This window comes from Mustelus asterias, chromosome 11 (assembly GCF_964213995.1).
Source record: "Mustelus asterias chromosome 11, sMusAst1.hap1.1, whole genome shotgun sequence".
Lineage (NCBI taxonomy): Eukaryota > Metazoa > Chordata > Chondrichthyes > Carcharhiniformes > Triakidae > Mustelus > Mustelus asterias.
In genome coordinates, this window is record NC_135811.1 from 104,023,805 (window position 1) to 104,051,125 (window position 27,321).

At 46.4% G+C, this 27,321-nt stretch overlaps 1 protein-coding gene across 1 annotated transcript in view; it reads right to left on the reverse strand.

Annotated features, from left to right (window-relative positions):
• lasp1 (LIM and SH3 protein 1) overlaps positions 1-27,321 on the reverse strand; it is a 177,881-nt gene that overhangs the window by 33,057 nt on the left and 117,503 nt on the right. The window contains exon 4 of the mRNA XM_078224150.1: positions 7,691-7,798. Coding sequence (XP_078080276.1) covers positions 7,691-7,798 — 108 coding nt within the window. The remainder of the gene's footprint in view (positions 1-7,690; positions 7,799-27,321) is intronic.

The window sequence follows — 27,321 nt, forward strand, 5'->3', positions numbered from 1 at the left end:
ATCAACACATGTTTTAGTAATTTTAGTTGAGGGATGAATGTTGGCCAGGATATTGGGGAGCATTCATGAGTTCTTGGAAATAGTACAGTGGAACCAGTGGAAATGGTTGATAGGGCCTTGGTTTAACATCTCATCCAAAGGATAGCACTTCAGACAGTGCAGCACTCCCTCAGTATTGACACTGGGAGTCCCAGCCTAGATTCTGTGCACAAATCCCTGCAGTGAGGTTCAAACCCACAGCCTTTGACTCTGAGCTGGGAATGTCACCAACTGTGTCAAAGTGGAGAGGGGGAGCAGGGGAGAAGAAATCCTTCTTCCCAATTATTGTTAGATCTCTCATGGGAAAGTGTCTGGATGCCAATGAAGACAGCTTTAGGCCCAAACATGCAGGCTTACCAAGGCCTCCTTGCGAGTCTCCCCAAGCTCCAACCTGTCCAAAGTTCAGCAATCTATTATTTAAATTCATAACAAGTCTTGCTCACCAATCACCCTCACTATCCTGCAAACTCTGATGCATTAAATGTAAAACCTTTGTTCTAATTTCAAATTTCTTCATGACCTACCTCTCCTTCCGCGCTAAGTCCTCTAACTCTGGGCTTTTGTACATTAGTCCCCACTGTCCATGGGAATGAAGCCATCAGTCACTTCAGCCCTACTGTCTGGAATGCACTCCCCCTAAACCATTCACAACTTCCACCACTAATTTTGAAATCCTGTGTTTCAGTGACTGTTGTGTGGGCGTTAGTTATAGAACAGCATCGCTTAAAGAAGTATTTGTAGTCTTCAGTAAGTTGACAGCATGTCTTTATTAACTACTTGTAACTACATGCATATATACCATCAAGGGTACAGGCATGGAGCTATCTCCACATCTAGGTCTTTCCACATTCCGACACAACATCATACTGACCCTGGATCAGGGTCATGTGCCTTCTTACAAGACTATGTAGGCGGTACTGTACGCTGTCCCACATTAACCCTGCACTCTCTCTCATTTCCTTCTCTATGAACGGTATGCTTTGTCTGTATAGCGCGCAAGAAACAACACCTGTCACTATATACTGATACATGTGACAATAATAAATCAAAATCAAATTAACTCTGTATGTGCCAGCCCCTTATACTACAGTGACTACATTTCATTGCCCATAAAACACCTCGGGATATTTTGAGCTGATGAAAGGTTCAAGTTTATCATTTCCTTTATTCACAACCCCTGCTTTCAGCCAAACCTTGTCACCCTTCCTAATCCTCCGCTCATTTCTATTCTCCAGCCTTCTCTAATGCAAATCGCATCACACCCCTGCTATATAAAATGCAAGCCTCAATCTCGATAACCTGCGCACTTGCCAACCTTCACAGCTGAACAACGTCCGGTTGTGCTGGAATACTGCGCGGTGAACGCAGTCCTGGAAAACCACACACCAGTGAAGACGCACCTTCACCACACTGACAGCAGCAATTCAAAGAGGGCGCCCTCACAGGCAACTTTGCAAGGACGGTGAAGGATAGCCAGAGGCATCCTCAATCCAAGAATTCTTTTTTTTCTTACAAAGACAAGAATGGCTGGATGAGGAGAGGGGGATTTATATAAAACAATAACTTTGAGGAATGGTCAGTTCTTGGCTACACTGAAACCCCATGGGTTTCTTTAATTCAAAACCAAAATGCTTTCTCACCACTGACATTTTCTGTAAATGAGGAAATCATTAAGGAAGCATGCAAGGGCGTGAGAGTGTTTCAGTGCACCCGGTGTCAGGCACTCAGCTACCATGACCTTTTTAAGAAAGCAATTACGTCATGGAATTCCTGTTTCCTTCATTTCAGTGAACACAGCGATCATGCTCATTTAAATCCTTCGAGGGCTGCAGGATTGAGACACAAAGGATAGAGCCTCGGCGAGACTGCACCTGGCGCATCATGTAGCTTTGGTCTCCTTATCTAAGTAAGAGTTTTAACAACACCAGGTTAAAGTCCAACAGGTTTATTTGGGCGGCAGGGGCGGCACGGTGGCACAGTGGTTAGCACTGCTGCTTCACAGCTCCAGGGACCTGGGTTCGATTCCCGCTTGGGTCACTGTCTATGTGGAGTTTGCGCGTTCTCCTCGTGTCTGCGTGGGTTTCCTCCGGGTGCTCCGGTTTCCTCCCACACTCCAAAGATGTGCGGGTTAGGTTGATTGGCCATGCTAAAATTGCCCTTGTGTCCTGAGATGCGTAGATTAGAGGGATTAGTGGGTAAATATGTAGGGATATGGGGGTAGGGCCTGGGTGGGATTGTGGTCGGGGCAGACTCGATGGGCCGAATGGCCTCTTTCTGTGCTGTAGGGTTCTATGATTCTATTTGGTAGCAAATGCCATTAGCTTTCGGAGCGCTGAGCAGCGCTCTGAAAGCTAATGGCATTTGCTACCAAATAAACCTGTTGGACTCTTGGACAATAAACTCTTGTTCAGAATTGGACAATAAACTCTTATTATGTTTACCCCAGTCCAACGCCGGCATCTCCACATCATGACTCCTTATCTAAAGCAGGATGTACTTCCAATAGAGGGAGTGCAAAGAATTATTACGGCACAGGAGGCAGCCATTTGACCCATTGTGTCTGCACTGACTTGCTCAATGAGCATCATGGCTTAGTGCCATTCCCCTGCCTTTTCCCCATACCCTTGCACATTGTTTCTGTTCTGATAATCATCTAATGTCCTCTTGAATGCTTCAATTGAACCTGCCTCCACCGCACTTCCAGGTAGTGCATCATAGACTCGAACCACTCGCTATGTGAGAAAGGTTTTTCTCACATCACATTGCTTCTTTTGCAAATCACTTTAAATCTGTGTCCCTCTCGTTCTTGATCCTTTTACGAGCGGGAACAGTTTCTGCTGTCTACTCTGTCCAGCCCCTTCATGATTTTGAACATCTCTATCAAACCTCCTCCGAGTTGTCTTCTCTCCAAGGGGAACAGTCCCAACCTTTCCAATCTATCCTCATAAAGGAAGTTTCTCATCCCCGGAACCATTCTCGTAAACCTCTTCCACACTCGCTCCAATGTGTTCACATCCTTCCTGTAGTGTGACACCCAGAACTGTACACAACAATACTCCAGCTGAGGTCTAACTAGTGTCTTGTATCACTCACCAATGTAACAGAGATTTACCGGACTAATCTCTACGATGGCAGGATTGTCTTACGAGGAGAGATTAAGGAAACTGGACCTGTAGTCTCTAGAGTTTTAAAGAATGGCCGGTGATCTCATTGAAGCTTATGAAATTCTTACAGGGCGTGACAGCTTAGATGGAGATAGGATGTTTCCCCTGGCTGGTGAGTTGAGAACTAGGGGACATTGTCTCAGAATAACAGACAGGCCAGATAACTGAGATGAGGAGGAATTTCTTCACTCAGAGGGTGGTAAATCTTTGGAATTCTCTACCCTAGAGGACTGTGGAAGCTCAATCATTGAACATGTTCAAGACAGAAATTGATAAGTTACTGGATAATAATGATAGAGGGATTTTTTAAAATTCATTTGTGGGACATGGGTGTCACTGGCTGGCCAGCATTTATTGCCCATCCCTAGTTGCCCGAGGGCAGTTGAGAGTCAACCACATTTCTGTGGGTCTGGAGTCACATGCAGGCCAGACCAGGTAAGGATGGCAGATTTCCTTCCCTAAAGGACATTAGTGAACCAGCTGGGTTTTTCCGACAGTCGACAATAGTTTCATGGTCAGGAGTAGATTCTCAATTCCAAATATTTTTATTGAATTCAAATTCCACCAGATATGGCAATAGTGGGGGGGGAAATGGCATCGAGGTAGGTAGTCAGCCATGATCTGTTTGAACAGTAGTGTAGGTCAGATGGGCCGAATGACCTACTCCTGTTCCTATGTTCCGAAAAGATGAGCTCTCATGCTTATCCATCCTTGACAGTAGGGAGGTACTGACGTTTATTTGGTGTGACTGTCTCCACACCTCCTTATGGTGACGAAATGAACCTCTGCGAGGGTGTAGAATCAGAGGCATAAACCACAATGCCCTTGTTTTGGAATGCTTTGCACTTAGAGAATTATTGGGGAGCTGCAGCGATGCACCCGCCTTTAACAATTTTCAGGCAATGGAAATTATTAGTGAATATTATTAGTGAATATAACTATAGGGTTCATGGTGGGAGATATAGGAAGGATATCAGAGGTAGGTTCTTTACGCAGAGAGTGGTTGGGGTGTGGAATGGACTGCCTGCAGTGATAGTGGAGTCAGACACTTTAGGAACATTTAAGCGGATATTGGATAGGCACATGGAGCACACCAGGATGATAGGGAGTGGGATAGCTTGATCTTGGTTTCAGATAAAGCTCGGCACAACATCGTGGGCTGAAGGGCCTGTTCTGTGCTGTACTGTTCTATGTTCTATGATTTGTTGAAATGACTGGTGGCAGCAGTACAGGCAGGGATTTATCTTTAACGGTGAGACAGTGTAGTCCTAGTGCTTAGCCAAGCCCCAAGCAGTAAACCCAGATAAATGATTAATCCAAACATCAATTATGACTACTCCCCCCTATCCACAAGAGAATATTGGATTTTCTGCCAACTGCATTGTGCAAATTTATTGAGACTGGGTGGAGTGTTTCCATTTATCCTCCCCACCCCCACCCCAGCCTCCCTATTCTCATTTCTTTCCATTTTAATTAATGGCGGTTCCTCCTCCGAATTCTCCCCAAGTTCCAAAACAGACTGATACACGCGCACCGTCCTTGCAATCGTCCTATCCCGAGATTGCAAAACTATTGAATTCCTCACATGCCTCAGTCCCTCCCTCCTGGCCACAGCCTTTCAAAACTCAAGCTCCTAATCTAATCACGGGCTTCTGGATTGGCCTCGCTGTCTCATTCCAACCTTGGCGCTGTCTCTGGTGGGGGCACTCGGGCCTTCACCTAGTTGTCTCAGTAAATCAGACAGCCTTTGGATTTGCCGTTTCCCCCGCACCTCCATTCAGCTGCTGAAGTGTTAACAAGCATCGGACAAGCAAAAGGCCATCAGTGCAGTCACCGGCCTACCAGAGAGTTGCAAAGTGGGCTTTCAAAGAATTCTTCTCCTATTTCAGATTGCACGCATGAAGGCAGCATTTTTGTGCATCCTACGCTAAAGCTTTCTGTAACCAAAAGCATCTCACGGAGAGAAGATGAAGATTTTCCACTCCACACACACACACGTGCACACACGCATCAAGTTCATAGAAAATCATAGATCATACAATCCCTACAGTGCAGAAGGAGGCCATTCGGCCCATCGAGTCTGCACCAACAACAATCCCACCCCGGCCCTATCCCCATAACCCCACAGATTTACCCCGCTCATCCCTCTAACCTACACATTCCGGGACACTATGAGTAATTTAGCATGGCCAATCAACCTAACCCGCACATCTTTGGACTGTGGGAGGAAACTGGAGTACTCGGAGGAAACCCACGCAGACACGAGGAGAATGTGCAAACTCCACACAGACACTGACCCAAGCCGGGAATCGAACCCAGATCCCTGGAGCTGTGAGGCATCACTGTGCCTCCCCAAAGTTATGACCTGGGGCATGCTGCTTGAAAGGGTGGTCATTGTAAGAAGTCTCTCAACACCTGGTTAAAGTCCAACAGGTTTATTTGGAATCACGAGCTTCCGGAGCTCTGCTCCTTCATCAAGTGACTCACCTAAGGAAGGAGCATCGCTCCAAAAGCTCATGATTCCAAATAAACCTGTTGGACTTTTTAAACCTGGCGTTGTGAGATTTTTTACTGTGCCCACCCCAGTCCAACGCCGGCATCCCCACATCACGAAAGGATGTTGGAAGCAGATAAAAAATAACCTTCAATGGTAAAATTGGATTTATAAATTTGCAGAGCTTTGTAAAGAGCAGGGAGTGCAACAAATTGAACAGTTTTTTCAAAGGGCCAGGACAGTAATACAGGCCTCCTCCAATAATGCATGACTCTGAAAAAAGGTAAAGCAAACCTAAGACAAAAATTGGACTCTGCATTCCTAAGCTCTCTTTGCAACATTAGCCCTCAGCTACGGTACTAAGAACTTCAAGCAGCATCCTCTAAAAATGACAGCATCTTGAACAGCTGCCATCAGGCCAGCGGAAAGCAAGGAGGGAAATTCCACTGTTGAAATTGCAGAGAACAAGGCTCCAAACATCAATCAGCAGGATGCTTTGCGTGTAATTCCAAGTACCAATGGTACATGACCAGACAGTTCCCAACCGTGCCTCGCTCTTACTCTCTGCCTTAGAAGTTGAGACCGTGTTTTATCTTCACATCGCTGATTTCTGAAAAGGTTATTGATGCAGGCACTGTCTGTGTGGAGTTTGCATGTTCTCCCCGTGTCTGCGTGGGTTTCCTCCGGTTTCCTCCCACAGTCTGAAAGACGTGCTGGTTAGGTGCATTGACCCGAACAACGCCACAGTGTGGCGACTAGGGGAATTCCACAGTAACTTCATTGCAGTGTTAGTGTAAGCCTTACTTGTGACTAAAAAATAAACTTTAACTTTATTAAAAGGCAAAAAAGAACTGCAATTTTGTTGCCTATCGTGCTGGGATGAACAGACTGGGTGGGTGTCTCTTCTCTTTAAAGGGGCAAGCTAGGGGTGGCCTTAATAGAAGCCTTATAAAATTAAGGAAGGTTTGGAGAGAATGGGCACAAAGCAAGTGTTTCTACTTTTAGGAAAGAGTATAATTAGCAGTCATCAACAAAGTCATCCAGAAGCCAAATAGATAAGTCAGAAGAAACTTCTGTACCTAGAAGTGGTGAGAATGTGGAACTGTGAATGGCATAAAAATATTTAAGGAGAGGCTGGACAAACTTGTAGGAGGATGTGAAAGTTTTTATAAAGATTATTTATTAGTGTCACAAGTAGAATTACATTACCACTGCAATGAAGTTACTGTGAAAATCGCCTAGTCATCACACTCTGGCACCTGTTCAGGTACACCGAGGGAGAATTTAGCGTGGCCAATGCACCTAACCAGCACGTCTTTCGGACTGTGGGAGGAAACCGGAGCACCCGGAGCAAACTCACGCAGACACGGGGAGAACGTGCAGACTTCGCACAGACAGTGACACAAGCCGGGAATCGAACCCGGGTCCCTGACGCTGTGAGTCAGCAGTGCTAACTGCTGTGCCACTGTTGTTTAAACGTGACCAGTGACAACTTTGTATTGGATGCAATGTGACCAATGGGAACACGATGTAAGGGTCAGCTGACCCAGTAAACCATGGAAGCAATTACAGAGTGATGTAATAGTCAGCTGACCAGCTGATCCACTATAAATAAGGAACTATGCAGAATTGTGGGTAAACTTGGAGTGGCCCAGGGCGAGGCCCCAAGTTTGGAGTAATGATGTTTCTTTATTAAACCCTTTCTTTGATTTATAAGTTGGGGTAAGTTTTGTTGTATTTTCATTAGCTGCATTTTGAAGAGTTCCTTCTGAAGAAACAACCGTGTCACCACAGAATAGAGGGTTATGCTGAGTGAGTTACATGAGGAAGGATGGGTGGAGGTTTGGGTGGTGCATAAACGCCAGTATGGACTGGCTGGGATGAATGGCCTCCTTCTGGGCCGTATGTTTTAGTGGTTCTATTGTCCAGGGAGAGATAGATCTCTTTTAAATATAACCTGCCAGACTACCAAGGCTCCAAGTCAGATACTTACATTGCTGACCAGTTCCTGATTCTTCTTGATCCGCTCAAGTTCTGGAGTGTTGGCCACAGCGCTAAATCCTTTCCCTTTGTTCTTCTCAAAATCTTCTTTGTATTGCACCTAAGAGGATAAAACAGGAAAGAGGGAAAGAGAAAATTAGCCAATCTTTTCAAAAACCGAGGTGGTTACACAGAATTAACAGCCCAGAGTAGGCCATTCAGCCCATCTGGTCCATGTCAGTGTTAATGCTCCACATCATAGAATCCCTGCAGTGCAGAAGAGGCCATTCTGCCCATCGAGTCTGCACTGACTCTCCGACAGAGCATCTTACCCAGGGCGTATCCCCATAATCCCACATCCATCCAACCTACACATCTTGTGACATTAAGGGGTAAGTTGCCATGCCAATCCACCTAACCCACACATCTTTGGACTGTGGGAGGAAACCGGAGCACCCGGAGGAAACCCACACAGACACGGGGAGAAGGTACAAACTCCTCAGAGAGACACCCGAGGCCGGAATCGAACCTGGGTCCCTGGAGCTGTGAGGCAGCAGTGCTAACCACTGTGCCACCTACCCTATTCACCCCACCCCAGCAAAACATCATTCTGTCCCTTCCTCCCTCAAGGACTTATCTGAAAGAGTCTTGGAGGCAGGAGACTGACTGCAGAGGTAACCTTTGCTGATAGTCTGAGTAGAAAAATCTCTCTCTTTCCCTTTTTTTAAACAATCAATGATCAAATGCGAGGCTCAAAATGCTCGATTTTAACCAACAAACGCAACATGGACACTTGCATTTATATAGTACCTGTAAGGTAGTAATATGGCCCAAAGCATTTCGCAGGAGTGTTATCAAACAATCTTCAACACAGCTGCGTCAGATAACCAAAAGCTTGATCAAAGCTGCGGATTTTCAGGTGCATCATAAAAGGGGAAGGAAAAGGTGGCAAAGTTTACAGAGTGGATCACAGAGCCTTTGACCCAGGCTGCCAAAGGCATGGCCACCAGTGTTCTTTTTTTTAAGCCATTCAGGGGATGTGGGGTTCTTTTTCCCATCCCTAATTACCCTTGAACTAAACATTTCAGAGGCAGTTAAGAGACCTCGTTGTGGGTCTGGAGCCAACTGTAGGCCAGACCAGGTAAGGACAGCAGGCTTCCTTCCCTAAAGAACATTAGTGAACCAGATGGGTTTTTCCGACAATGGTTTCATGGTCATTAGTAGATTTTTAATTCCAGGTTCTTGTTGAATTCAAATTTCACCATCTGCCGTGGTTGGATTCGAACCCGAGTCCCCAGAGCATTTCCCTGGGTCTCTGGATTACCAGTCCAGTGACAAGATATCCATGTAACCCTTATGGGCCTCCCTTGTGAAGCGATTAAAATCAGGGATTCTTAAAAGAGATACAACGTTTTTAAATGGAAAATATTGAAAATGCTCCATTAACTCTGTCCCTTCAACATATGTGTTTCCCCCTTTCCATCTTTCAGGTATCTACTTTCCTCCAATTCAAATGAAATCTCCTTGTAAATACTGGCATGTTCTCAAAGTGGGGTTTTGGTTTTTATTAAATATCAAGAAAAAGTCTATTCAAAAGGGAAAACGGGACAGTATGGTGAATAGAAAACAGTCGCGGAATTCGTAATGTGGCGAAAAAGGCCTCGATGTGCCCAGCACGGAAAACTCAGAGTGCCCATTGCAAGTCGATGTGGGCGGCACAGTGGTTAGCACTGTTGCCTCACAGCGCCATGGACCCCGGGTTCAATTCCGGCCTCGGGTCACTGTCTGTGTGGAGTTTGCACGTTCTCCCCGTGTCTGCATGGGTTTCCTCCGGGTGCTCCGGTTTCCTCCCACAGTCCAAAGATGTGAGGGTTAGGTTGATTGGTCATGCTAAATTGCCCCTTAGTGTCAGGGAGACCAGGTAGGGTAAATAAGTGAGGTTATGGGGATACGGTCTGGGTGGGATTGTGGTCGGTGCAGATTCGATGGGCCAAATGGCCTCCTTCTGCACTGTCGGGATTCTACGATTCTATGGAAGATCCCACAGCGTTAATTCAAAAAAGAGGGTGGAGGCAGGGAGTGGCGGTGCTTAGCAGAAGTTACTTTTTGGAATGTCCTGAAGCACTTTAGGATCAAAGGCAGTGGAAGACACAAGTTAAATGTCAGATTGTTTCTTCTTCAGATTGTATCCTGGCCAACATTCCTCCCTCCACCAACGTGGATAAAATAGGAAGCTGCTTAATTATCTCATTGCCACTTGTGGGACCTCTTTGTATACAAATTGAGCTGCTGCTTTTATTACACATTGAAACACAGCCAGGTTCGAATGCCATGTTTCATGTCCCCAGTAAGAAGAACAAAGAACAGTACAGCACAGGAAACAGGCCCTTCGGCCCTCCAAGCCTGTGCCGCTCCTTGGTCCAACTAGACCATTTGTTTGTATCCCTCCATTCCCAGACTGCTCGTGTGACTATCCAGGTAAGTCTTAAACGACGCCAGCGTGTCTGCCTCCACCACCCTACTTGGCAACCTAAGGATGCCAACCCTGCAGGATTTATCCGCAAACGTCCAACAATTTAAGATTAATCTCCAGAACACTACATCGAGACTCAGTGGAGAAAAACTACTGGGGTTATTAACCAAAATTATGCTCGCCGCCCACAACTTTTCTTTGAACAGTTTCATTTATTCGTTGTAAGGGTTTCCGAGGTTAGGGGAAGAGGGGGGGGAAGGGAAGGGGGGGGGGGGGTGGGAGTAAGAGAGTCAGAAATGAGCTAATTGTTCAGCAAGGAATTTATTTGCTTTCCAATTGGCCATGGGGAGGTGGAGAGTCTTGGTGATTAATGCGTTGGTGGCCCATGGCAGGATGTGGGATGGGGCAAATGGAGTGGGAGGTCACGTGATGATGCCTGCAACTAGATTTGGTAACCTGGCATCCAGATTGAAACTTTGCAGCCAGCCCCACTGAGTAGAGCACTGGGAATATTAATTCAATATCCAGGCAGGTCAAAATGCAAGCAGAAATTATTTATTGTTTTTAATGGATACTTAGTTTCTCTCAAGGACAACTCTTCATTTTAAAGGCACATTTCCCCTCCACTTACTGCAAGTAGGTATCAACAGTCATAACAAATGTCAAGGACGCATTTAACAAACACATGCCCAAATTTTGATTTGATTTGATTTATTATTGTCACATTAGAACCATAGAATCACTACAGTGCACGAGGAGGCCATTCAGCCCATTGATCCTGCACTGACAACAATCCCACCCAGGCCCCAGCTCCGCACGTATTTAATGTAATCCCCCAGACACTAAGGGGCAATTTAGCACAGCCAATCAACCTAACCCACACATCTTTAGATTGCGGGAGGAAACTGGAGCACCCGGGGGGCACCCGGGGGAAACCCACACAGACGTGGGGAGAATGTGCAGACTCCACACAGCAGATCAAACTCAGTTCCCTGGCGGGGAACTGGTATCCACTGTGCCACCGTGCCGCCCCTAAAGGTCAAGATGTAGATTTTGTTTGAGATCCAGGGATCGAACCTGGGTCCCTGGCACTGTGAGGCAGCAGTGCTAACCGCTGTGCCACTGTGCACCCTGATATTGGCATACAGTTAAAAGTATTGTTTCTTGCATGCTGTACAAACAAGACATACCATTCATAGGAGTACATAGAGGAGAAGGAAAGGAGAAGGTGCAGAATGTAGTGTTACAGTCATAGCAATCCCGGGAAGAACAAGAACTTAATATCAACTGAGCAGGAAGTATTAGCAATGTTTAAAATCTGTAAACCTGGCTTCCTAAGTGGATTCAGTCAAGAGAATAATTAACATGACATACTCATTCTTGTTAAAAGTGTTCACATTTAGATATACATTGCGATAAGAAGTGCTGTTTTTTTAAAAAAGGGAATAGAAATTAGCAACAGGGCATGTGGGCTGGGGAGTGTGAACCACTCAGCAGCTGCTTACAGACAGTTACAATATGCTGTTCCATTGGGCGGAACCTTCCATTTTGGAGTCTACGTCCAGTGGGGAATGGGAAAGTCAGTGCGATTTCCTGTTGTGTGGGGGTAGAGATTGGTGTTATGAATTGACTGTCATCGACCAGCCATGCCCCTTGGAGACACCCACCACCCTCCCTCCTTCAGCCCTGCCTCTGACTGCAGCAGATGGCAAATGCCACAGAATGAACCTTGCTCGGTGCTCAGTGTTAAGGGCCCCAATTAAAGTTAAAAGTTTATTTATTAGTCACAAGTAAGGCTTACATTAACACTACAATGAAGTTACTGTGAAATTCCCCTAGTCGCCACAGCCCGGCTACTGTTCGGGTCAATGCACCCTAACCAGCACATCTTTCAAACTGTGGGAGGAAACCGGAGCGCCCAGAGGAAACCCACGCAGATACGGGGAGAATGTGCAAACTCCACACAGACAGTCCCCAAGCCAGGAATCGAACCCGGGACCCGACACTGTGAAGCAGCAGTGCTAACCACTGTGCTACCATGATGCCCCATTCTAATTAGGGTATCACTACAGTTGGCCACTTGCGTTAAACTTGAACTCCACCCACCTGAAAAGACCCTCCTGTCGGTAGCCTTTCAGACGCGCTCAGCTATCATCTGGCCTCCCGTCACCACTAACTTCCCCCGGTCATCATAGACTCACCCAATATCACCAGTCCTCTACCCTCCATCACCCTGGACCTCATCATAGAATCCCTACCAGTATAGAAGGAGGCCATTCAGCCCATCAAGACTGCGCTGACGTAAATCCCACCCTATCCCCATAGCCCCACATATTTACCCTGCTAAACCCCCTGAAACTAGAGTCAATTTAGCATAGCCAATCAACCTAACCTGCCCAACTTTCGATCACATGCTTTCGCTCTGCTCAGAGTCAATGCCCATTATTATCCTCATGCCCACCCTTATTCTGACCCCGCCCCCTCCCCCATTATCTGAATCACCTCATAGAATCCCTATAGTGCAGGAGGCGGCCATTAGGCCCATTGAGTCTGCACCGACCACAATCCCACCCAAGCCCGCCCCGTAGCCCACATATTTACCCCACTAATCCCTCTAACCTACGCATCCCAAGATACTAAGGGCCAATTTAGCATGGCCAATACACCTAACCCGCACATCTTTGGACTGTGCGAGGAAACCGGAGCACCCGGAGGAAACCCACGCAGATACGGGGAGAACATGCAAACTCCACAGACAGTGACCCAAGCCGGGAATTGAACCCAGTTCCCTGGAGCTGTGAGGCAGCAGTGCTCACCACTGTGCCACCGTGCCGCCCTATCTAGTCTGCCTCTGAGACCCACTAATGAAACACACTGTATCCACCTCCCCAGAGACACTCTTCAAAAAATTCCAACAGTTGATCCCGCCATTGGGAAAGACTTGTTTTTTAACCTCCCGCCACTATTCCTGCTGCTGGCGGGGCTGGAAGGTTCCGCCCATCAGTTCCGATAACCATTGGCCAAAGGAATGTCTACATCGGAAAGATAGATAGAATATTCCTTTCATTGTCTTCCAAAATCTAGAAGATGAAGCGAAGCCAATAAGTCTTTGGTACAATCTGGCAGCACAAGGCAGATTGCAGATGCATTGCAGATGTCAGATGAAGAAAGAGTATAATTAATAACAGAGGATTTTAGCCAAGCAAGTTCTCCTGTACATCCCCACTTTCATCACTCCACCATTGGCGCCTAGACTAACTCTCACGTTTGCCTCCCTACTCTCTCTTCCTTTAAGACACAGACCAAAATCTCCCTCTTTGGTCAAGTTTTTGGTCACCTGTCCTGATATCTCCCATTGTGGCTCAATGCCGATTTTTACTGGATACCACTCCCGCAAAGCAAGTCTGCACGTTTCTGCAATCTCAAAAGCCCTTACGTAAATGCAATCTGTTGTTGATATCAGCAATCCATCCACTTCATTTTGCTACTGTAATTATCTTACTCGTAACACTAACATACCACTAGCTTCAAGGCATCTTCTCACTTCAGGCGAAAGAGAGCCAGTAAAAGCTCACTAGCACGGGCAGTCAGATGCTGAGATACTCCAGCCACAGTGTCAATGTTAATACTTTATTTATAGCACGGCACTGTCTGTGGAGGAAATATCACAATACAAGCGTGACACTGCAGATGCCTCATAGAGGTTTTCATTATCCGGAGGCAATGATGGTAGCTGCCCACACCAACACCTGCATTTACCAGATTACTAAGCTCTTCCCCCATCATCTCCCTCTCCCAGTAATAAATTTTATTTACCCATGCACTGTGTTAGAATAGCACACTTGCCTTAGAGTCAGAGGTAGCGGGTTCAAGTTCCAGTCTAGTGACTTGAACAGAGAATCTAGACCAACAGGGCAATACTTTTAAGGGGTGCCTTGACCAATACGTGAATAGGATGTGAATAGAGGGATACGGTCCCCGGAAGAGTAGGGGGGTTTTAGTTCAGTCGGGCAGCATGGTCAGTGACGCTTTGGAGGGCCGAAGGGCCTGTTCCTGTGCTGTAATTTTCTTTGTTCTACTGCAGGAGAGCTGCACTGTCAGAGGTGCTGTCTTTCAAAACTGAGGCTTTGTTTGTCCTTGCAAGTGGATGTTAAAAATCCCATGGCTCTACCTTGCTGACCAATATTAATCCCCCAAGCGCCTTCACTGAGAAACAGATGCTCACTTGGCTGCCTGTGGGAGCTTGCTTTGCGCAAATGATTGTTACATTTGTTACATTACAACACTAACTACACTTTGAAATACAAGGAAATTACATGGCCTTTGTTCCTGCATCATTCCCAGACAATTGAGACTGGTTCCAACAAGTGACCAGGCCATAAGAGGACTTGTGGAGCAGTGGGCAGTGACCATATCTCTGAACCAGAAGTTTCAGGTTTCAAGTCCCACTTAGAGTCACAGAGGTTTACAGCATGGAAACAGGCCCTTCGGCCCAGCTTGTCCATGCTGCCCTTTTTTTTAAAAACCCCTAAGCTAGTCCCAGTTGCCCGCGTTAGGCCCATATCCCTCTATGCCCATCTTACTCATGTAACCATCTAAACGCTTTTTAAAAGACAAAATTGTACCCGCCTCTATTACTGCCTCTGGCAGCTTGTTCCAGACACTCACCACCCTGTGTGAAAAAATTTCCTCTCTGAACCCTTTTGTATCTCTCCCCTCTCACCTTAAACCATGCCGTCTAGTTTTAGACTCCCCTACCTTTGAGAAAAGATATTGACTATCTAGCTGATCTGTGCCCCTCATTATTTTATAGACCTCTATAAGATCACCCCTCAGCCTTCTACGCTCCAGAGAAAAAAGTCCCAGTCTATCCAGCCTCTCCTTATAACTCAAACCATCAAGTCCCAGTGGCATCCTAGTAAATCCCTTCCGCACTCTTGCTAGTTAATAATATCCTTTCTATAATAGGGCGACCAGAGTACACAGTTCTGTTCACAGGAAGTGCAGCTATTTTGTACACAGCAAACTCCCACAAACAGCAACCTGACCAAAGGTTAATTTTTTTAAATTAACTCGTGGGACATGTGCGTCGCTGGCTGGCCAGCATTTATTGCCCATCCCTAGTTGTCCAAGGGCAGTTGAGAGTCAACCACATTGCTGTGGGTCTGGAGTCACATGTAGGCCAGACCAGGTAAGGACGGCAGATTTCCTTCCCTAAGGGACATTAGTGAATCAGATGGATTTTTCAGAATATCGACAATGTCAGGACTTGATGGCATTCATAACACAGCCAAATAGGTTGATTATCAGCCAGTAAATCCTTCCAATACACAGGATGGTAGCTGGCGAGAGCTTCCCAGCCAGCCGTACTGCAGAAGGCAACAGCAAACCACTGCATCACTTTGCTAAGCAGCATCATTGACCAATCCAATGGAAGCCCTTGGTCTCCAACGCCCCCTTAGGGCATGGTACCTGGAGGAGGAGGAGGAGGAATCAGGTCATATTGCCATCAATTGGTTGGGTTGCCAACATTGGGTGGGGGTTTTCCTGGAGGTGTCATCGTATAACATTTTTTTTTCTTCATTCACGTAAGCATCGCTGGTAAGACCAGCTGTTTGTTGCCCATTCCAAATTGATCTTGAAGTGAGTGGCTTGCAGTTAAAAATCAACCACATTGCTGTGGGTCTGGAGTCACATGTAGGCCAGACCAGGTAAGGATGGCAGATTTCCTTCCCCAAGGGACATCAGTGAACCAGGTGAGTTTTTAACAACAATCAATGGTCACCAATACTAGCTTTAACAATTAGACTAGCTTCATAACTATAGATTTTTTTCATTGCATTTCAATTTCAGCTGCTACCATGTCCGGATTTGAACCCTTGTCCCTAGAGCATTAGCCTGGGGTCTCTTGATCACTAGTCCTGTGTCATTACCACTACACCACCACCTCTTGCTTGCATCTGCCTCACATACTCCCCATTGGTCACCGAACACACCCAGGAGATTTACGAGGATGTTGCCAGGATTAAGTGGTATGCCTTATGAGGATAGGTTGAGAGAGCTAGGTCTATTCTCCTTGGAGAGGCGAAGGATGAGAGGTGACCTGATAGAGGTGTATAAGATGTTGAGAGGCATTGATAAGAGTGGATTCTCAGAGGTTTTTACCCAGGGCTGAAATGGTTGCCACAAGAGGACACAGGTTTAGGGTGCTGGGGAGTAGGTATAGAGGAGATGTTAGGGGTAAGTTTTTCACTCAGAGGATGGTAGGTGCGTGGAATCGGCTGCCGGTAGTGGTGGTGGAAGCGGATTCGATTGAGTCTTTTAAGCGACTTTTGGATAGGTTCATGGAGGTTAGTAAGATAGAGGGTTATAGATGAGCCGAGAAGGTAAGGAAATTGTTCGGCGCAACTTGTGGGCCGAAGGGCCTGTTTGTGCTGTAGCTTTTCTATGTTCTACCCTCTTGGTGCACTGCCTTCCTCTACTAATCAGCAGCAGGTAAATGCTGTATTACCCAATTCGTGACAGTCAGAAAACAATTGTTTCCACCCCATGTTGACAAAAAAATAATTCCAAGGAAAACAATTACTTTTATTTATAAGAATTTTTACTCTTAGATTTCTCATTGTTTTGGAGATTTCAGGGTAAATCTGGGGGTTTGACAAACCTATCAGTTGGGTAAGTTTATCTGAAATACTGCACAGACCTCGACAGGACAGCTAGATATCCTGCGTTACTACAATCATTGGGAAGGAAGAGGAGGAAAAAAAAATCAATGTTGATCCATTTGAAACAGAGGTAATCCAGAGAACAGCAACGCCCCTGGAATCCACAGATCGGGAAAACCCCCACCTTCACATGGAGGGCAAGATATGGTCACAGGACAAAGGGGACAGAATTAGCAGAAAACAAGCCACATTCTTCAATTCAGCAACCGGACCGGTGGTACGTCAGACCAGAACCGGCAGTGGTGCTGACATAGAAACTGACAAGTTTAGATACTTAAAGGGGAAGGTGGATAAGCATATGAGGGGGGAGGTTTTGCTATTAATGTTCAGAGGAGGAAGAATAGGAGGAGGCTCAAGTGGAGCATAAACTATGGACAAGTTGCACTGAAAGACCTGCTTCTGTGCCATAGACTCAATGGAATTCTATGTCATCTGAATTTTGGGATAGTGAGACTAACTGGATAGCTCTTTCAAACAATCAGCACAAACATGTCCCCCACTAAACTTCCAGCATTTTAAATGATCTGTTGAGGCTGGCACTCTTCCGTGTTCTATCACTCTCCCACAAGACCCTACTATTGGCCCCAATCGTCAACAAAGAACTTAAATATTCATGAAATGATATTGAAGAATTATAGAATCCAGACAGTGCAGAAAGAGGCCATTTAGTCCATCGAGTCCGCACCAACAACAATCCCACCCAGGCTCTATCCCTGTAACTCTATGCATTTACCCTATTAATCCCCCTGACACTAAGGGGCAATTTAGCATGTCCAACCAACCTAACCCGCACATCTTTGGACTGTGGGAGGAAACCGGAGCACCTGGAAGAAACCCACGCAGACATGGGGAGAAGGTACAAACTCCAGACTGTCACCCAAGGCCAGAATTGAACCCAGGTCCATAGCACTGTGGGACAGCAGTGCTAACCACTGTGCGACCGTGCTGCCCAGGGTGGGAGGAGGTTAGTTTGGCCGAACATCCTTTCTTCCCTGAGCTGTAAATTCGAGGTATTATTACATTTATGTAGTAGTGAGAAACTTGTCCGTTTCTTTCAATCTTCTGCCCACCCTCTTCAACGCACTCAAATATAAACCAGAAGGAACCATATAAGGCAAGGTTACAACCCTCTCAACTGTCCAAACAGGGCTGCTCATTGTAGCATCAGAAACCTCAGGCAGGCGAGTGGGCCGACTCACTCACTGTCCCAGGGCGGGTTCAGTGTCAACCAATCTCCAGGGCAATTGATTGAACCAAGAAACATTCAATCATTTGGTCAAACCCAGCAATGTTAAAATAATGGCAATTCGGACATCATCCAAACAGACTTCACACACCAGCGACAAGAACATGGATGAAAATAATTGTTTCTGAAAAACATTTCAAATCAAACAGACTGCTTCACTGTGGCTTCATTGATTTAAAGGCATTTTATTGCAAGAATTAAAAAATCAAAATTCTCCACTGTCGTACCAGAGAAACACACTTTCCCCGCCTTAGCGGGAAATTGGATAAAAACTGGCGTCCAGTGAGTTTACACTTCCTAACAATTTCACCCCTCCTCATGCTGTAGCTCTCTGCTTACTGGCATTTTAGAAATTGCGTTCCTCAAAAGGTGAAGAATTTTAGAGATGGGGATTTGATAATTTTCCAAGGCAACATGGCAGATTTCCAGTGGATTTTTAAGACCCATGGGACTGAATGGCCAGTTTCTATGCTAGCATTGAAAACTTCCCGCTGCCTCAGCAAAGCAGCCAGCATAATTAAGGACCCCATGCAACCCAGACATACTCTCTTCCACTTTCTTCCGTCAGGAAAAAGGTACAAAAGTCTGGGGTCACGTACGAACCGACTTAAGAACAGCTTCTTCCCTGCTGCCATCAGACTTTTGAATGGACCAACCTCACATTAAGTTGATCTTTCTCTACACCCTAGCTATGACTGTAACACTACATTCTGCACTCTCTCTTTTCCTTCTCTATGAATGGTATGCTTTGTCTGTACAGCGCGCAGGAAACAATACTTTTCACTGTATACTAATATATGTGACAATAATAAATCAAATCAAAAATCATGGGGTTTTACAAGAAAATTATTTTCAATTTTCTGAGCCTTTTATTTATTAGTTGAAAAAATTGTGGAGATGGGAACTAGGCTGCTTGACTGAGAACTGACCATCATCCAGTCTATTAACAAAATGTTGGTTCACTTTATACTTGGCGTGGGAAGACAGTGCATTGGAAGAATGAGCACTTCAGGATTCTAATGGTGCAAGAACGTGAACTGCACAGTTGGAGACAAGATGTCATGTTATGAAACCTCCAGGAGCACAGTTGACCAGAGTTGACAATACACACATTCTTCTGATTGAGGTATATAACATTTCAAAAGGTATCGATAAAGTAAACATAGACCAAATGTTTCCTCTCATCTAGAACAAGAGGTCACAGGTATAGGTTGAGAGGCGGTAGATTCAAAACTGAGATGAGGAGGAACTACTTCTTGCAGAGGGGGGTGAATTTGTGGAACTCGCTGCTCCAGAGCGCGGTGGAGTCTGAATCATTGAATGGTTTCAAGAAGGAGATAAGAGACATTTCTAATAAAAAACAGGGGATAAGGGGAACAGGTGGTGAGGTGGATTTGAGACCAGGGAGAGGTCAGCCATGATCAGATTGAATGGCGGAGCAGGCTCAAAGAGTTGAATTTGCCTACTTCTGCTTCTAGTTCCTATGTTCAAAAGAGAAACACAGCACAAGGCTCAACACAATGCTGCAACCCTCCCACGTCTCACTCCAAGGGAAACAGTTGCAGTCATTCTGCTTAATTAAGTCCCTTGTGGCAGAATGGTCTTGAAAACAATCTCAATGTCTGAACACGGATAATATACGTTACAAGAACAGTTTAGACAAAAGCAATTCCATATTTATGGTCACTTTCTTCTCCTTGGACACCAGTGAGTAACATGCTTCACTACCCAATAAAGTACATATTGCCGCATCACACTCAAAACATCCCAAAAAGCTTTATGACCAATGAAGCACTTTGAAGGGTAGACATTGTTTTAAAGTTTATTTATTAGTGTCACAAGTAGACTTACATAAACACTGCAATGAAGTTACTGTGAAAATCCCCTAGTCGCCACACTCCAGTGCCTGCTCGTGTACATTGAGGGAGAATTTAGCATGGTCAATGCACCTAACCAGCACGTCTTTCAGACTGTGGGAGGAAACCAGCTTGGAGGAAACCCACGCAGACATGGGAAGAATGTGCAGACAGTGAACCAAGCCGGGAATCGAACCCGGGTCCCTGGCGATGTGAGGCAGCAGTGCTAGCCACCGTGCCGCCCTGGTTGTAACGCAGGAAACATTAAGCATAAAACTGGAAACACTGCCTCATTAAAACATATGGGGTCAAACAGGCAAGCAGAGAAGAGGGGCTGAGAGTCCTTTCCCCCAACCACACTGCACACACTGTCACATTTTCCATTTCCATCTTCAGCACAACATGTTTCACTACCTATAAAGAACATATTGCATCATCGCACTTGCTTTATTTTTTAAACAGAAGCATTGATTCAATCATTACAAAGGGACAACTTTACAATAGCTGGCATCTAAAGAAGAGAACAGGTTTTGCATTTATATAGTGCCATTTAATTCAGGGAGACAAATGATTTGACTTATTGTCACATGTATTAGCATACAGTGAAAAGTATTGTTTCTTGCGCGCTATACAGACAGAGCATACCGCTCATAGAGAAGGAAACGAGAGAGTGCAGAATGTAGTGTTACAGTCATAGCTAAGGTGTAGAGAAAGATCAACTTAATGCAAGGCAAGTCCATTCAAAAGTTTGACGGCAGCAGGAAAGAAGCTGTTCTTGAGTCGGTTGGTACATGACCTCAGACTTTTGTATCTTGTTCCCAATGGAAGAAGGTGGGAGAGAGAACATCCAGGGTGCGTGGGGTCCTTAATTATTAATCAAAAATGAAGAGAGTGTCCTAAAAGCAAAATGCCGTCCACTCAGCACAGCGGCCGGCATGCCTGGTTATCCAAGCTCACATTTGCTCTCTGCAAAGGGACACGCGCTAACCTTGCACTGACCAGGGGGTTGCCAACTCTAGCTGGACATTTTCCTGGAGATTTCACCTCCACCTCCCACTGCCCCCAATCCACACTCGTTCAACATTATTCAGAAATATTTGACAACACTTGTTTTTTTTTTAAATAACTAAATTCAGATTCAAAAGCATATTAACTTTAAAGCAACTATCCTTCCCCGGGTGACTAACATTCAGTTCCGGGCTCCCCTTTTGTTTTGAGGCCTGTATTGAAAGGTCTTAGTTGCCATGGCACCAGCTCTGCATTCAGAGGTGGTGTACGTGACAGAGTAGAGCCTGTGGCAAGAGCTTGCGTGTCTAATCTGTTAACGTGGGGCGGTTTTGTGCTGCAGCTATCACACAGTTCTGGCTAATCAGAAAACTCTACCCACTGTACCGCCCACAATGAAAGAAAAGATTTACAGGTTGACAGTCAATCGATGTGGCCACGTTATGAATATGCCTCCTGTGGCCATCAGAACCAGGAACCTCTGATGTAGGGGTTTGGGACGTCACCGACTGCACCATAGGACCTCCTGAGCCAAGGATATTAGTACTTCTCTGGTTGCATTGAATTCACTTTCAAATCTGTTCTTGCCGCTGAGCATAAAAAAGTTGCACTTTCGGCACGAAGAGCCTCATACCAACATCCAATATGGTGGTCTTGGTGTGGACTATCCGGAGATGGTCATGCTAAACCTTCCCAATGCAAAGGCACTCCCCTAAACCCAATGAGGTTAGCTAGCTAACTCCAGTTTGACCTTTTCTTGGAAGGCCTGGCCTCCTTGTCCCATCAAACGGCCATCCCACCCACCCACCCACCAACCCGCTCCCCTCCCCTTCCCCCCCCCCCCACCCATCCCCTCCCTTCCCATCCCCCCCGCACCACCACCAATCCCCAACCCAACTCCAACCCCCTCTCCCCCCCAACCACCCCCCCCCCCCGGACCCCCACCCCACCAACCCCACCAACCCCACCAACCCCACCCACCCACCCCCCTGCACCCCCACCAACCCCCTCTCCCCCCCCACCCCCACCTGCTCCCCCTCCCCACCCTCACCAACCCCCAACCCTCTCTCCCCCCCACTCCCCCCCACCCCCAATCCCCTCCTTGTCATTATTTCTGGCAACCCTCATCCCAACCCCTCTTCCCCCAAGTACTATTTTCCTTTCCAATTTTTCATGGACGAAGAGAAGCAATGTAATTACAATGACCCTGCCAGCAAACTGTAGACTTCTATCTGATTTCTACCACTTTATCATCGAATCGCTATAGTACAGAAGGAGGTCATTTGGCCCACTGAGTCTGTACCGACCACAATCCCACCCAGGCCATACTCCTGTAACCCCACACATTTACCCTGCCAGCAACCCCCTGACACTGAGGGGCAATTTGGCATGGCCAATCAACCTAACACGTACATCTTTGGAGTGTGGGAGGAAACCAGAGCACCCAGAGGAAACCCACGCAGACACGGGGAGTACGTGCAAACTCCACATAGACAAAGTGACCAAGGCCGGAATCAATCCTGGGTCCCTGGCACTGTGAGGCAGCAGTGCTAACCACTGTGCCACCGTGTCACCCATGGGAGATATATGTTTGTAGGAATAATAGTTTTCCAAAGCCTTTGCAAGAAGGGCCTTTTAACATGAACTAGTCTGCAGTGCTACTGTGGGAGTCTTTCCACCCATCTGAGAGAGGGGCCTCAATTTAATATCTGTTATGCCCAGTAAAGGTATCATACCCCTAACTTCAAGCTAGGTACTCTATCCAATGTGGATTCTTTGAAATTGGTTTCAAAAAGAGGACAACGAGCTGCCAATGTGGTTGCTGGCAAGTCAGGTGACTTGCTTGTGGTTCCTGAACTGACAGGAACAATATGCCTGTAAGCTTACTTAAAAATGCAAGTGGGTTTTCCAGGTGCATACTGACCACCCTCACCAACTCAATGGTAGGGATTTAACAAATAACATCTGCCAGAGCTGTCAGGATCATGAGGGTAGAATATCAAATAAAGTCTCCCAATCAGCTGCTTGTAAATGATATGTTGATGGATTTATCAGTCACTGCCCCACTGTGCACCAATCATCCCACTTCCAACCCATTGTGTGGGAAAGGCAAGGCATTGAAAGCTCCCGTCACATGATCGAAACCAGCTTGAGGAGTCAAGGCCTCATTGCTCCACAAGAGAGCCCAGCAAATGAATCTGAAAACCAGCAGGACAAGAAAGACATTCCTTCTGCAAGAACAGAACACTGCTTGAACAACCAGTCAACCCAAAAAGAGAGAGGGAGAGAGAAGTAATGTGCTTTCACCCGCAAAGATTCATCTCCACAGAAACTTGGCCATGGCTTCACCTGGAAACCCAGAGGCTTCCAACATCCATTCATCCAAAGAAGCACGAGAGAGAATCCATCCAGGCCTGCAACACGTAAATCTTAATGAACTGAAATTTTGTTTTATTTATTTGTCAAAAGTAAGGCTTACATTAACACTGCAATGAAGTTACTGTGAAATTCCCCTAGTCGCCACAGTCCGGCGCCTGTTCGGGTCAATGCACCCTAACCAGCACATCTTTCAGAATGTGGGAGGAAACCGGAGCACCCGGAGGAAACCCACGCAGACACGGGGAGAATGTGCAGACTCCACACAGACAGTGACCCAAGCCGGGAATCGAACCTGGGGCCGGTGATTCAGCTCTTGCATTTCTGTTAATAATGCAAACGTATGTTTTATCTCCAGAATCCATCTTGTGTGTGTCCGTGCACATGACAGAGTGGCTGAGTTTCATTGTTTACACATTTCAGGGTGTTGTGTGCATAAACACTCCCTCTAAAACACATCTTGTTGCGGACAACCGAGAAGTATGGAGGAAGGAAAAATGTTATCTGACCATCTTTCTCCACATCCAAAACACATCTCATTTGAAAAAAAGCGAGTGGGACTTTCCAACCACGCTCGCTCCGAAACCGGAAAATCCCACCCGAGGTCAACAGACCTTTCCACATCCACCCCTTGCCCGCTCAGATTCCCATGGCGGGCGGAATGGGAAAATTCGCCCCAGCGTCTCTGACAATGCAGCACTCCCTCTGTATTCATAGAATTCCTACTGTGCAAAAGGCGGCCATTCGGCCCATCGAGTCTGCACCAACCACACTCCCACCCAGCCCCTATCCCCATTACCCCACGTATTTACCTTGCTAGTCCCCCTGAGAGTAAGTGGCAATTTAGCACAGCCAATCAACCTAACCAGCACATCTTTGGAGTGTGGGAGGAAACCGGAGCACCCGGAGGAAACCCACGCAGACATGGGGAGAATGTGCAAACTCCACATAGACAGTGACTCAAGCCAGGAATTTAACCCAGGTCCTTGGCGCTGTGAGGCAGCAGTGCTAACCACTGTACCACCGTGCCACTCCACTGCACTGGAGTATCAGCCCAGGTTCCATGCTCATGTCTCTGGAGTGGGACTGCATGACTCAGAGATGAGGCATGTTGGGTGCTGGAGCTATGAGGAAGCATTCAAGCTTCAAGACTCAACACCCCAAAGCAGCAGCCAAATAGTTAAGTAAAGAAAACATCCTGCTTATACAGAGTTTGTTTATGAGAGGGCCTTTCACTGTCGACAACAACACAGGCCCCATTTCCTGTCTGCTTTCATCCAAAATAATTTAAGTTCCAAGTCCAATTTGCAAAAGCATTGAGGCAAATCACGTAAACTGGACACGATGGCCCAGCAACTGCAACTTGTAACAGTCTCGAACTGTAAACAGGCACAAAAGACATCTAAAGATCCGGAATGAAAGGTAAAGCTCTCAAATGCTCAGTGGGTTAAAGTAAAAGACAGGATGAAAACACACTTTCAGCTGGGTAGAAACTGCAGCTGATTAAAAATTCCACTGGGAGTCTGAGAACAGCTCAGCGGATCTCGTAAACCCAATTGCTCTGAAGTGCACTGCCGATTACATTGCCAAATCCGACAGCGATTTTTTACGAAGCAATATCTCACAAACATCAATGAGGTGATCGACCAGATCATGACATCCGAGATGGAGGTCATTTGGCCCATCGTACCTATCCTGGCTCCACGCCCCATTGCCCCGGGGAATTTCTCCCCTCCAAAATCTGCGTGACGATGCTGGTCAAAGGAAGAATATTAGTTAGGAGACTGGGTGGAGAATTCTCTGCTCTCTCAAATAGTGCTTGGAGAATTTCAAATCCATGTGATTTTGATTTGATTTATTGTCACATGTATTGAGATACTGTGAAAAGTATTGTTTCTCGCCCACTGTACAGACAAAGCATTCCGTTCATAGAGTACATAAGGGAGAAGGAAAGGATAGGGTTCAGAATATAGAGTTGCAGTTAAAGAATGTAGTGTTACAGTCATGGCTAGGGTGAAGAGAAAGATCAACTTAATATATGATAGGACCATTCAAAAGTCTGATGACAGCAGGGAAGAAGTTGTTCTCGAGTCGGATGGTACGTGATCCCAAAGGAAGAAGGTGGAAGAGAGAACATGTGGGGTGCTTGGGGTCCTTAATTATGCCGGCTGCTTTTCCGAGGCAGTGGGAAGTGTAGACACAGTCAATGGGTGGGAGGCTGGTTTGAGTGATGGACTGGGCTACGTTCACAACCCTTTGTAGTTTCTTGCAGTCTTGGACAGAGCAGGAGCCATACCAAGGTGTGATACAACCAGAAATGATGCTTTCTATGGTGCATCTGTAAAGGTTGGTGAGAGTCGTAGCTGACATGCCAAATTTCCTTAGTCCTCTGACAAAGCAGAGGCATTGGTGGACTTTCTTAACTATAGTGTTGGCATGGGGGGACCAGGACAGGTTGTATCTTTTTCCCAGCGAAAGAAGGCGGCACGGTGGCACAGTGGTTAGCACTGCTGCTTCACAGCTCCAGGGTCCCGGGTTCGATTCCCGGCTCGGGTCACTGTCTGTGTGGAGTTTGCACATTCTCCTCGTGTCTGCGTGGGTTTCCTCCGGGTGCTCCGGTTTCCTCCCACAGTCCAAAGATGTGCAGGTTAGGTTGATTGGCCAGGTTAAAAATTGCCCCTTAGTGTCCTGAGATGCGTAGGTTAGAGGGATTAGCGGGTAAAATATGTGGGGGTAGGGCCTGGGTGGGATTGTGGTCGGTGCAGACTCGATGGGCCGAATGGCCTCCTTCTGCACTGTAGGGATTCTATGATCCTATGATTCTATGAAGGTGGAAGAGAATATGTCTGGGGTGCGTGGGGTTCTTGATTATGCTGGTTGCTTTTCCAAGGCAGCAGGAAGTGTAGATGGAGTTAATGGGTGGGAGGTTGGTTTGCGTGATGGATTGTGCTACGTTGACAATCCTTTGTAGTTTCTTGCAGTCTTGGTCAGAGCAGGAGCCATACCAAGCTGTGATGCACCATAGATAGCATCCTTTCCGGGTGTATCGGTAAAAATTAGAGAGAGTGGTGGAGGACATGCCGAAGAAAGGAAGCTGAATGGCTTCGGCTCAATGTTGCAATGAGGGAGCAGAGTCGCAGGACTCCCTCAGTGCGACACCGGAGGGTCACGCGCTGGAGCAGAGCGTGAAGCTGACAAACATCTGACTCAGGAGGCAAAAGTGTTACCAACTCACAAGCTTTACAGAATGATCCACTGAGCAACGCACGTTCCGTTAATATGCTTCTCACACGATAGAAACCGCGTGTCCTTCCTGCTCAATCAATATCCATACGAGTGCACACAATTTCATTGCAGACTTTCTTTCGGAGTATCGCATGGGGATAAAAAATAAGCACAAGTAAAAATAGATGTGGGATGTGATGGAGCCAATCTTTAAAGTCTGGATTCTCAATCTGGATGAGGAGGGAACAGGGGCCAGGGATGAATTGGATTAACTGTTTCAAAGGAAACTGACCTGCGAAGCCAAATAAAACATGATTCTTGCCAATTGACGGTTATTTAAAAAAATTCTCACCCTGGTTTTCAAATCCTACCTTGCCTCACTCCCCCTATCTCTGTAACTTCCTCCAGCCCTGCAGTGCTCCAACATCTCTGTGCTCCTCCTCTCCTGGCCTTTACCCAGCCCTCATTTTCACCAACCCCACCATGGATGGTTGTGCCAACAGCTGCCCAAACCCATTTTTTTATTCGCTCATGGGACGTGGGCATCGCTGGTTGGGCAGCATTTATTGCTCATCCTTAACTGCCCCGAGGGCAGTTGAGACTCAACCACATTACTGTAGCTCTAGAATCACATGTAGGCCAGGCCAGATAAGGACAGCAGATTTCCTTCCCTAAAAGGACATCAGCGAACCAGATGGGTTTTTCCAACAACTGACAATGGTTTCGTGGTCATCAGCA